Here is a 12,914-nt window from a genome sequence, read left to right on the forward strand (position 1 = left end):
AGGCATACAGTAGGCCTCTATCTTAATTAAGTTTATTTAAATGACGAGCAACTCCTGTGCCACTGTCAGGGTCAGCCTCACCACGCTCCAGCAGTACCTTTCAAAAGAGGTGTTTAAAATGTCCCCCAGAAACTTCCGGGTTCCCACTTTTTCAGAGCTTGCCATATAATGCACATACCTGGTAACATCACAGTTACTTGTTCCCTCTACACAAGCATTCCAAAGTTCCAGGGAAGAGAAAACCACAAATACTCCTTCTGGGGGAAATGAAATAATTACATATTTGCATAACAAAGTGATATAAGCAAAATCTGTTCAGCATGTGAAGGCCAATCCCGCACTTGCTCCTATTAGTTGCCTGGCTTTTAGGCTTTCCAGAATTTACTTAGGAAAGCAATCTCTGCTGCTGTGGCTCCTACATCCATCTCTCCTCACTGTCATCTGGTGAATACCCCCTGCAGCCTCACCTGGGCTTGGTTGCACCAGACTTCTGTACCATCTGTTTGCCTGTCTCAGATGGGCTTCTGCATGTTCTGCTGTGGCAGGGCTTCTGCCTCCAATTCTTTGGGTCAGTGACACCACATTTGTTCCCACCAGCATGACTCCAACTCCACAAAGACACTCCCACTCTTACTAGACCCAGAATCTCTGGCTAAGGCATCTCCCTTGCTCAAAAAGCCATCTCTGCAGAGCAACCTTGTCTCTTCTCACTGGATTCGGCCTTGTCACCTAGTCAGCAGAATCCTTCTGACTGCCACCTCTGACTTGCTTATCCTAAGACATATCATTCCCCTACATGCCTTATATGCACACATTCCCATGTACATTACAATGAAGTTCATAACCAGCACAGGAGAACAGTAAACAGCACATCAGCCAGCAGTGCTTGGAATCACACTGCACAAACCACATCATGCAGAACTGGCTCTCCCCTTGCTTTTATTGGGGAACGGAGTGGCAGTCGCTCTCTTTAAATCTCCTATTTCTTGGTCTGAGAAATGTGTACAGAAAATAGCCTTTTGCTAGGGAGGGTCGTGGGGAGAAGCTTTTACCAAACTGCTCCTGTGTACAGCCATTACAAATATTCATTACACTTGCTGTTTTATGCTTGCTAGACAGGGTGTTTGCTCAGGTGGCCAGCATCAGCCTTCCTGTTGGAGGTGCCTTCTCAGCGTAATTTCTTCTCTAGGGCCCAGAGATCACATGTTTCTCTCATCACAGAGAACTTCTGCTGTGGGATCTGTAACAACTCTGCTTGGAGTTGAGCTGAAATAAAACATGCTTCAAGCAAACAACAGCCAAATCACAAGAGCGATTTTTTGTGTGTGTGTGTAAAGAGCATATACCGCACACAGGGCTAATCTGCAGGGCTTCAGTACATTCAGCACCTGTGTTTTTGTTTTCTTTGCAGTGGGAACAGTGGCTTGGTCTGCATTGCTTGTCCCTGCCTGCCTTGCAGTGAATTGCCCAAAGGCTTTATTCATTTTTAATCCGATTTCTTTTCTGTATGTGGGGAGTTGGAGTTGATAGAGGATTTTCCCCTACAACCTCTTTCACTGATGGACAAAAGGAGAACACCTAATGACCAAGTTGTATGCTGCCTGGAGGTCTTCTTATTCTTTACGTGAGATAAGGGTCAGCTATTCAGGTGGCGCTATCATCCCCTATTTCCTTCTTTCAGCTTTGGAGATGCAACTAGATTGGTGAGGCTGCTGCTGGAATCACAAACTTGAGAGTTCATTAAGTGCTGCTGTGTTTTCTGAGCCTATACCTTGCTATACGGCTATCAAATTCAAAAGTGAGGCTTACTTACCGCAATTGCTTTGGTTCCTCAGACAGCTGGCCTTCCACAAAACCACTTATGTTCAGAGAATGTAAAGCTGCTGATGCTTCTCCATAAAAATCACACTGAACTCACCAGAACTCCTTTTCATGTATACAAAAAGTTTCAAACTATGTCAAAGCATCCTGTTGTGATAGCTTAAGAACAAAGAACTTCAGATTTTAGTGTAAAATGACTTTTCTTTACAAAGCATTGTGTTTTGTACTAAATAATAACTCTTCCTGTGATTCTGCTTGTGGCTTAGGATGGAGCTGTTCACCACCAATCTTGTGCTACTTTTTAGCTCCACTCTATTATCCAAAATAACAACAGTTCCGAACGTGTAAGCAAGACCAAAGATCCAGACTCCACATAAAAAGAACAAAAGTATGATTTTGGCAAGGGAGATAAAGATATAGAAAAGAATCCAAAACATATACAGGCTAATAAAACCTGTGAACTGTAACTCATGTACATAGTTTAAACATGCTTGAAAAAAACAACAAACACACAGCCCCCCCTTGGTGATAAAATCTAGAGTTCTGGGGATCCTTTGCAAAGATGCACTTTCTCATCAATACCTAAAATCCATTTTCTTACAGCAGTGTGTGAACTCTATACCTGCAGTAAACGTCATGATCAGCAACAATACCAGAGTCTCTTTTCAGAACAGAATGGAGAAATTTCCATTCACCCGACGTTTATAGCAGGCAATAATTTCAGGCTGGACAGTTTGTATTTGTTTCTGCTAAAAAGTCACAGAGCAGAGGAACATATTCAGGGACCTTCCATGTGGTTATCAGTCCTTGGAAAGCTTCTCTCTTGATTACCATATGTTTTGCATGTCCACTTTGCTATATGTCTGTCCAGGACTGAACAGTGACAAGATGCTGGGGAAAAAACACCCCTGACATTTTAGAGAAACAGAGTGTAACAGCAGTTAGTTGCTTTTAGGCACTATCCTGTTTGTACAAGGAAATTAACCTTTTTTAAAAAATATAAGCCAGATTGCACAAGTATTTAGGGACAGATTTTCACTTACAGTAGATGCTGGATATTCTTCCAGTTGGAAACAACAAAGGATTATGACATGTAGCTCAGGAGCTTTCATTTATGATAATGCTGTGGTCCTAGCTGGTTTTTGTCAGAAGAGACAGGGCACCAGGACATTAGCTCCTAGGCAATGATGGGTGGGAGGGAATCAAGTAAATTTACTGAGCAGCCAGAAATTCTGTGAAGTACTCAGGGAACACCATTCTTTTATTGCAGATATTACAGTTTACGTTTTGTCACAGATTAGATCTATTGCATAGACCAAGTCATAAATAGAATGAAGTTACAGCTCCATAGGTGCTCAGCACCAAGTGCAAAAGATGAGGCTTCCTACATCTTTACAGCCTTTCAGCTCCCTACCTTTAGGGATATACAGTGCATTGATGTGCTCAGTGACCTGACAACATACAAAGGCCACTTGGATCCAAACTTGCTTCTGTTTTCCTACAGATGTAGACATGGGATTCTCCTAGACTTCAAGCTGTTGTTTAGAATCCAGACCGTTGATTAACAAGATTAAAACAAAGGAAGCATAATTTGTAGAAACAACTTCTAAAGTTGAAAATTTACCTCTATTAAGTTCCACCTCATGACATTTATTTATTTATTATTATGATTCTGAGATTATGTTCTCCAGACTTCAGGGACCACTTTCTAACTTTTTTAACATTACTTTAAAAGCCCATTTGATTGAGAAAGAAAAATGACAATTCATTTGTCAAGAGGAATGAAAACTATAATTCATACCCTTTCTACCAATTGTGCCTTCTACCAGTCTTCATCATGAGGATTTATCCCTCTCTGGTGTTCAAGAGAGGCAAAACCTAATATTTTCAGAATGGCTTGGGAGTTCCAATTTTGTCTTGAAAAAAAATATATCCCAAATGCTAAGCTGTACTGTAAAGACAGTTTGCTTCAATGTTATAGAAACATTTATAAGTTGATCTCTAGCCCTTTCCTTGAGCTGCTTCAAGATACAGGAGCAGTAAAGAAAAGCTGAGTCAATCACAGATTTTCAGGTGAGATGCAAGGAATGATGGAAAGCTTTATGTTTGGTTCTGCTAAACGAGGGGAACACCTAGAAGCGTCAAGGTCAGGAGAAGCCTGCCCTAGCAGCACAAGGAGATACACATTTCCAACACATGGCAAATCAAAGAGTTACCATGGTCTTGGGCATTTGTTCTTTTCCTTAATAGCCCTGGGAAGAGGCATCGTTTGTCTTTGCCTGTTGTTCTGAGCAGGCATTTAGCTTGGTATTTTCACCTGCTTTGATGTGAGGGGTGGTCCAGTGGGTGCTGAGTTCCTTCTGCCTGCATCTCTGGGAGACGGGTGCTGCCCAGAGCAGGCAGGGAAACTCCTGCCGGCATTTGCTCCATTTACACTAGAGGGCTCTGCTGACCCAGCTATGGAGGCAGAGGCTTGGTGGTGGAGACCCAAACCCTTGAGCAGCCTTGCCATGCTCTGGGTGCTTCATCTGCAACCTGGCTGCAGTTCAGGGACGAGGAAACAAACCTCCAGTTTGCATATCTGCTGCAAAATTTTCAGGGTGCTATGGGATGGAGTGCTCTATAAAAAAAGCAAGATGTTACAGTAAAAGACTTTATTATATTTTGGAAATGGTAAAACTTCCTAACATTGAAAGCTTTATGAGAAAGAAAACAAGGCTTCTAAGTCCCTCCCAAATTATTGCAGCTTTGAAGTAACAACTTTCACTTTGTAATTGTTGGAACACTCCCTCTCCTTGCAGTAAAGGGATCTTTAATGCGCCAACTGCTAAGACCGAGGCTCTCAGCCTTTTCCAAAGGGAACATGCTTGTGATGAGGCTGGCAGATAAACCCCACCCTATGGTAAGCCTAGCAGCGCTGCTACCATCTTTTTTTTTTTTTTGTCTAAGTTACCTCCCTTGTCCTTTTCACAAATTCACAGTACTGAGGCCAGAAAAGATCATTAAATCACTTAAAGAATAAGGTCCAGAGAATTTTACCCAGTCATTTTCTGCCTTGGTTTTCTCTGCCTTCACCTCCACATCCTTTTTCTTTTCTCTGTAACTGCTGCTTTTCTTTCCTGCTCATTCTTTTTGCTGCTTAGCTTTGTACCATTTTCCAGTTCTCCAGTAAGCAGACAGCTACACTGGTGGCTATACCAGCTGGGTCATGTAAGTACGGGCAACTTACCCAAGTGCCCTGGGAATGGAAGAGTCCCTTGGGCCATTGCACTGCTGCCTGAACTTCTGGCAAGTTGGTACTAGAACAGCAGCAAGAGCAGGAATGGATGAAAAGTGGCCTTTAAGGAACCACTAATGCCATCAAAGTGCTGCAGATTTCTTTACATTTACCAGTCTACTTACTACAACTTCTCTCTGCTACCCTGTGAATGGCTTGGTCCATATTAAATGGTGTTAGCTGCTCAACAGAGGTCCAGGCCTACCTGAAAAGTCTCCCAAGAAGATTTTAAAAACATCCTGTTGCTGAGGAACTATGGGACAGTAATTTCTTCTTTACTCCAGGAAAGAATGCGGCACCTCTGTTTGTCCCAGCCACCCTGCTGCCTTTGGAGTAGTGGGAAAAGTTGCGTCCAAACCTTCTGTCTTCCCTTTAGGTGCTTTTGCAATTCATATACCACACAGACTTCACAGAAGACAATCAAGAGGCCCAGGTAAACGAGGACTCTACAGCAGTATGGGGTCTTCCTTCCACTTTACCTCCCTCAAGGAACCAACTCTAAACCAATATGAAATTCCCCCTTCCTACACCTGAATACAAGATAAAGATCTTTCAACTGTTTATTTTTCTTCCAGATGACTTTAAAATAGTTAAACAAATCACTGGGAAAAGCACCACACAGATAGACCTTAGGTCCCTCTTCTGATTATATGGTCATAGATAACAACATGGAGATAGAGATCTGTTTCAACAGGTGTCCGTGTTGTGTTGTCTCCTGGGTAGCCCTGAAACACAGGATATTACAGATACCCAGTCAGGAGAGAGAAAAGGCATGTTTTTGATTTCATGAATCTTCTTCTTCTTCCCTTGGAACATCAAGTTTGATAAAAGCAACTAGCTGTGAGGGTGGGGATTTCTCAGTGAAAATTAATGTCCTGACACCGGGCAGCCTATTTCTCCTGCAAGGCTTTTAGCAGATGCAAAACCAGTAATAGTTCTTTTAGCTAAATAAAACCAGGAAGAACTGGAATATCGACTTGTCAAATAGAAGGTTCACTTGCAAAGATCAGGGAGTTGGTACTAAGTCTGTTCAGGCTGAACCCAATGAGAAAGAACTTGTGCTGATTTCAGTCTGGCCCATAGCAAGCACTTCTCAAAAGCTTGTTCTCCATCAGTGAGTGTTACAGAAAAGCCAAAGGCAGATGGATCTCATGGGGCTTCATAGGCCAGTGACCTACAACCTGAGAGTGGACACAATGTACATGCACAAACGCTTCTTAGTATAGCTCTTGGCACACAAGAATCTTTCATGTAGACACTAAAGAGCTGGTTATTTGGTACAGATGTTCTGCAGCTGCAAGAAGTTGGATTGATGGCCCACTTTCAATGCAACCAAACACATTTTAGGTATGCATTTTTGAATTTCTAACAAACCAATGCACTTATTTTGAAATGCATATAATTTGATATTTTGTACTGTTACTATTCATATACAAACATCTTTCATGGGAAGCACATCAAAGAAACCATCATCCTAGCTCAGTTCTGTAGAAACTCAAACAAATTGCCCAACTAAGTTCATGTTGGTTTTGAGAGTAACCAAACCCTGGGTGTGTTTGTCACATCCAATCTAGAGTCCCAGAACTTCAGTTGTAAAGTTTAAAAAAGTGAAGCTGGCACCAGAAGAACACAGTCACTCTTATAGAGGGAAGCTGGCTATAATGTTATTACCCATTTGGCTTTCAATATGAAAGAAAAAATACCCATAGCAATTTAATCAACTTTCAACTATGGCTGAAAATAGGGTGTCCAGGTATGACCTAAGCATTTGCTTTGTTTGGATCCAGCTGCTATGACCAATCACCTTGAGCAACAATAGGATCAGAGTCATTTTTAGGTGAAAGCAATTGATACATTTGTGCTATCAGTAGTATATAAGAAACACAGAGTCCACAACATTCATCCAGTTCATAGCACTACTGAGGCACAAGTATTTTCCTTTTATTCAACTGTAAATCCTTCCGAACCATTTACTGTGTGCTAGAGAGACACAGTTCTCCAGAGGAAGATGCATCTAGAGTCAGATTACTCTTTCATGAGAGACAGGGTTTAAAATCCAAGTTTGACCCTTATGCCAGTGACAATCTCAATCTGCTGTAAGAACTAAATGACCTTAACTGCTTTCCTAAGGACTTTTCAAGGCTTTTGTATTAAGGGGGAAGAATAAGGATTGTGTGCAGTTAGAAAAGGAATTCTGGAGGTTTCAGTTGACCACCACGAAAGTGCAGGGGTAGAAGATGACCCATGCTTCAGATACAGGAACTGATTCTGTTTTCTGGATTTGCTGGTGCTCAGCAGGCCTTGACAGGATTTGGGATATTACAGTTCCTGCAAGTTGCAGCTTTTGTTTCAGAGTACCCTAGTAACTCTTTATTTTCATCCAATATTTGTTTATTTTATCTAACTGCAGGCACGTTTCATAATAGAGATCTGTTTTTTAACAGGAGGTGAATACAGGGACCAGCAGCCCCAGGATGCCAACATTTTAGCAATTTTTCCTTTTAGCTAAAGACACGTGTGTCATCCTCTGAGTAAAACACAGTGCCTTTCCACATCAGATGCACCTGCTTATACACTTCCTGCCACAGTCCTCGCATCTTCCAGCCAGTCCTGCTTTCCTCCTCAGCCTGTTTACTCTCCCACACATCCCTTTCCTCAGCACTTGCAGGTAATTAAATTAATAGGATTTAGCTTCAGACTGCAGCCCATCCTGGCAGTAATGGCAACAGTTTCTAGTTCTGATTGGGAGTAAAAAGGGCATGGTATAAGAAAAACCCTGCTTCAGAGATCTTTGCATTTTATCAGTCAGTTCAACTTCTGATTTCTGTCATGACAAAGCAAAGGCCTAGACAGATGCACTCATAAACTAACTGCGCTAAGTTTATTCTGACAGGGACCAGAGAAGCTCTGTTACCAAGGGAAACAGCATAACTGAGTAAGTCTGAAATATTAGGTGTGTATTAATGAAGACACTATTTGCAATCAGACTCAACAGTTTAGCAGTCAAACTCCAATACATAAAGGAAATCCAGAATACTGAAAAAAATATGGCATTTACCTTGGGATCCACATTTATTATTTTCCTATCACTTTTGTTCTTGAAGAGTAGTCCAGAGGCATCTTCTGCAATCACTTCGTAATTTGGGCTGGAATTTGAAGTGCTGACATTTCTATCCCAGTTGTAAAAGCTGTGAAAATGTGAAACAGAAATGAAAACTTTTAATGGATGTCAATCTTCCAGCTTAAGGGGCAGATTCTGACCTCCTTATCCATGCTGAGTAGTTCATGATTCCACAAAAGCCCCTCCGAAAGCCAGACACATTCACTGAGGAGCAGAATTCTACTAAATATTAGTAAACCTGTCCAAATGTGGTCCCACACATCTGATCTCTGGCATATCAAGCCTGAGGCCCCTGGCTGTCTTTCTCTTCCATTCAGTATTAGCGTTACTAAAAGAGTCAGCGCCTGGGTAATAACTAGTGGGAAGTGGTAGTGCTTGAGAACTACTACTGTGAAGGAAACAGCTCTGGAGACCAACTCAAAGTGCTTCCTGGACCACCACAGACCTGCAAAACAGATGTGGGAACCGACAGCTTCCCCTTTGGATCTCACTGGAACTCTCTTGCTGCCTTAATATTTTCTTTTCTCTTGTTTTTAATATAATTCTGGTAGCAAGGAGTTTTTGGAAGTCTCCTTGTGGTCCAGATACAGTGGGAGGAACTGAACTCCAGCCCCCCAAGGAAAATCCCAGCTCCCTGAAGAGTTGTATGTGTCAGCTTGGGATTAATTCTAGAGCAAACAGGTCAATCAGGCGGACTGTGCTCACTAGGTTCCAAAATGTCTGGCACTAAACAAAAAGTCAAAAGGAATCATCAGCCCACTGTGTCGAATACAAAATAGACATGGAAGGTTTTCAGTCTTTCTCTCAGGACAGAGGTGGTGAAATTCCACCAGATTTCTCACACCAAGTTTCTGAGTTCCTAAACTTTTTATCACCTGACTTCAGCCCTTTTGGGCTTTGTACTTGCCACACAAGCCAACTCACAGGCTGAGATTTGCATGCTTACTGTTAGCATTTGTTTAGAAACCTTTTCAGCTCTGATGTTACTACAAATTGCACGATGTGTGATGACACTCCTACATATACCTTGTCTGGGATACTCACTCGATTGCTTGAGTGGCACATTGCATTTCTGCTACTGAACAGATCAGTGTATCTGTGGCAAAAGCAGGAGGAGATGGGAAGAAGTCAGGAAATCACTCTGTGTGTAAGAAGGGTTCAAAAATTTTAAAAAATACCTTTTCATGCTGTGTCTTCCACAAGGATACTCTGTTACAACTAGATCAACAGTTCTGTTTTTTAAAGTGCCTTGATTTCTTCCTCACTTTAAAAGACTGCAAAACAATAGGCCTTACCCTTATATATACTAAATCTTTTTGCATCCTAAACACCTCTGGTAGGAACAGAACAATGCACAATGACTTGGAGATGAATTTACAGTGTCCTTATAGAATTCATCCTGGCATCACTGAAGTCCATGGGTGATCTGCTACTGAAGCTGATAATGTAAAAATGTTGTGCTCAGCACAAAGTTACGTCCATGAGCAAGTGAGTTAGTGCAAGCAGAAGCTGCCCTCTGGAGCTCTGTGCAGCCTACCACTGGGATGTCTGCAGAAAATGCATGAAAGATGAGTGGACACAATTCATCCAGCTTAGCAATAGCAACTGCTTTGCTTTGATACACCAGTTAGTCACATTAATTTGTCATCTACCGAATTATTTAATGCTCCTGAGCACTCACGTTAAGCAGCAAGCAGAAGATTGTTTTCATTCACTGTTTAAGAACAAGAATATGCATCAACTTACATACATATTAAATACACAGATTCTTTTAACTTCCTGCTTCATTACCGTATTTCATCCATGCAGCTTCTCCCTGTCCCCCAGGACACCTCTTGGTTAATGAATCCAACTGCACCAATGGAAATTGTTTCTGCTGGAAAACCAATTCCAGATTAGGAAGGATTTACCCTACATTATCTTAGGGCGTGCTGAGGGTGTGTGCCTCTCTCCAAAGACTTCCCCACATCCATTAAAAATAAATTAAACATCCAAAGGCAGAAATAGCCAATTAGCTTCTGGATAATAACTTCCTGTATTTTGCCAAGTTTCCAACCCCACTCCTACCATACTTCCCCATTTAAGCCAGTGGGAGCTTTGGATGTCCAGCCAAGACAAGATCACAGCTCAGACAGGCTTTATGCTGGGAAATCTATGTGTAATGCAAACAGTTTTCACACAGAATTACAGAATCGACTGGGTTGGAAAAGACCTCAGAGATCATAGAGTCCAACCCTTGGTCCAACTCTAGTCCGTTTACTAGATCATGGCACTAAGTGCCATGTCCAATCTCAGTTTAAAAACCTCCAGGGACGGCGAGTCCACCACCTCCCTGGGCAGGCCATTCCAATGCCTGACCACTCTCTCTGTAAAGAATTTCTTTCTAATATCCAGCCTAAATTTCCCCTGGCAGAGTTTAAGCCCATGCCCCCTTGTCCTATTGCTAACTGCCTGGGAGAAGAGACCAATCCCCACCTGGCTATAACTTCCCTTCAGGTAGTTAAAGAGAGTGATGAGCTCACCTCTAAGCCTCCTCTTCTCCAGACTAAACAACCCCAGCTCCCTGAGCCTCTCCCCATAGGTCTTATGTTCAAGTCCCTTCACCAGTTGTGTTGCTCGTTTTGTTAGGGACTCTTTCAACTGCACGACGAATTAATGTCCATCATGTGCTTAGATGTGAAAGATAGACCCAAAGTCCACCAGCAAAATGAAGTGAATACCTCTGAACCCTGTACTGAGGACTGAGAGAACAGCACAATGCCTCGTGCAGCTCTCCAGCTGCCTTTTCCAAGTTCAAGCCTGCGCTTTTTGGCATTCCCATATTCTCTAAAATGAAGAGCAACAGACAGGGAGAAGGCTGCTGCTGTGAGGAAGCCTACATATCTGGCCACAAAAGGAAATTTCCCCTGCATACCTTTATTCATGTTCTTCACTGAAAACTGATGCAACTGAAGATATCAAGAGATTTGAGTAAGCCTCACAGCCAGCTTCAGCAGGTAGGATGAGAAATGCTGCTGCAGCCTGAAGACAGTGATACTGGGAGGACAAAGTAATATATGCCAGCTTCAAATACTCCTAATACTGCCTAAATAGGCAGGAGGCCAGAAGCACATTCTGACCAGAGGAGCCAAGGGTTGGAGAAGGCATCTCTGGAGCAGCTTCTTCCTCTGCCAGTTACTGTTAAGGTGAAACTTGCTCTTTAGAATCAACGCATGCTACTACAAGGCTGCTGCAAATAAGAGGAGCCTGGAAATCAAGACCCAGGGAAACACAGCTCATCCATGTTTCTTTCCCTAGAATAAATACTAAACTAAACTTCAGCAGGAAGTGCTGTTTAGAAGTTACTGTAATCCCAGCCTAACCAAACTAATTTTATTAGCAGAATTCCATGTGGCTTTAAATTTTTAAATTATCCTGAGATAAAAACACAATGTCAGATGAACAAAATCAAATACCCAAAACAAAATTTGCAGCATACATTTTTTCTATTATTATTTTGTTTGATTACCATGTGTTTTGGAACAAATATAATAGTTTCAGCACAGCACTTAAGTATGTGGAGCATGAGAGACTTAGTAGTGCCCACAGTCCAGTTGCAAGAAGAATGCATCTTAGGTATTCTTAAATTTATTTTGGGGTTTGGGAGGTGTGGTGGTTTGTTTTTGGTGGTGTTTTTTGGGTTTCTTTGTTGTTGTTTTTTGTTTGTTTGTTTGTTTGGATTTTTTTTGGTTAGACAATGACTTGTAGATGCACTGGTTTATAAAAAGTAGCACAGTTTGTTTAGGAATACAGAATAAAATATATGAGGTGGGGTTTTTTTTCATTCATCATCATTCTGGTCTGAACAGATTTTCATTCTGCAGGCAGGCAAATACCCTCCCAGAACAAAAACCTGTATTCAGGCTCCTGCATATCCTTAAAGTTATCCTTCGGGTACCGAGATGGCAGTGCATCAAACCACACGGTACTTACAGAATGTCTTTCATCCAAAAAATCTCTGTGTCCTTTTGTAAACATACATGAAACCACTTGACTTTCTTGTGAGATGTAAGGCAGGCTTTATTACAGCTTATCAGTGACCGGGGGAGCCAGGGCAGAAAAAATGTTGGAGGTTTTTCCTTAGGATATGTGGGCCAACAGCAGAGCAGTACAGAGTCCCAGTTGCCAGCTCCAGCCACACAGCCAACTTGGGTTGGAGTCCTGTGGCTGCTCACATTTGAGGAGTTGGATAACCCTTTTCCTAGAGGCAAATCCTTGGCAACATTACCAACTGGATTTTGATGTCTCAGTCTGTGATTGTCCCTCTTTTCCCTTACTCTGCAGTGGGAAGTGAGCTGTGATGGAAGAAGGACTTACACACCTTATTCTAGTGGTTGAAACACCATGGTGCATCAGGCCTGGATGGACCAGGGAGTGCTTCAGACACGAAACAAACTATGGGTTGCCAATCACGATCTGACCAACAGAAATGAAGGTGCATATCTGCAGGGTAAGAGCTTTGTTGTCCCAACTTATTATTTACTCTTTAAATCAGCAAAAGCCAGGAGAGAGAACATTTACACAAAGTGTAAAGGTATTTATGTCTGTGTTGGCCCCACCTTTGATCCCATGGGGTTAGATTATACTACCCCATTCTTTCTTCCCCTCAGGATAAGGATTGGTTCCTTGATTCAGTTCTCCGCTTTTCTTTTCCCA

General features: G+C 42.1%; 1 protein-coding gene across 1 annotated transcript in view; it reads right to left on the reverse strand.

Annotated features, from left to right (window-relative positions):
• Window positions 1–5,319: 5,319 nt before the first annotated feature.
• The window catches only part of CFAP299 (cilia and flagella associated protein 299), a gene marked incomplete at its 5' end in the record, with an annotated part of 227,455 nt that continues 219,860 nt past the window's right edge, over window positions 5,320–12,914 (reverse strand). Inside the window, 2 exons of the mRNA XM_082051216.1 lie at window positions 5,320–5,823; window positions 8,157–8,286. Of these exons, the coding sequence (XP_081907342.1) occupies window positions 5,728–5,823; window positions 8,157–8,286 (226 nt within the window). The 3' untranslated portion in view covers window positions 5,320–5,727. The remainder of the gene's footprint in view (window positions 5,824–8,156; window positions 8,287–12,914) is intronic.

Source organism: Streptopelia decaocto (assembly GCF_964273445.1).
Source record: "Streptopelia decaocto genome assembly, chromosome: 4".
Lineage (NCBI taxonomy): Eukaryota > Metazoa > Chordata > Aves > Columbiformes > Columbidae > Streptopelia > Streptopelia decaocto.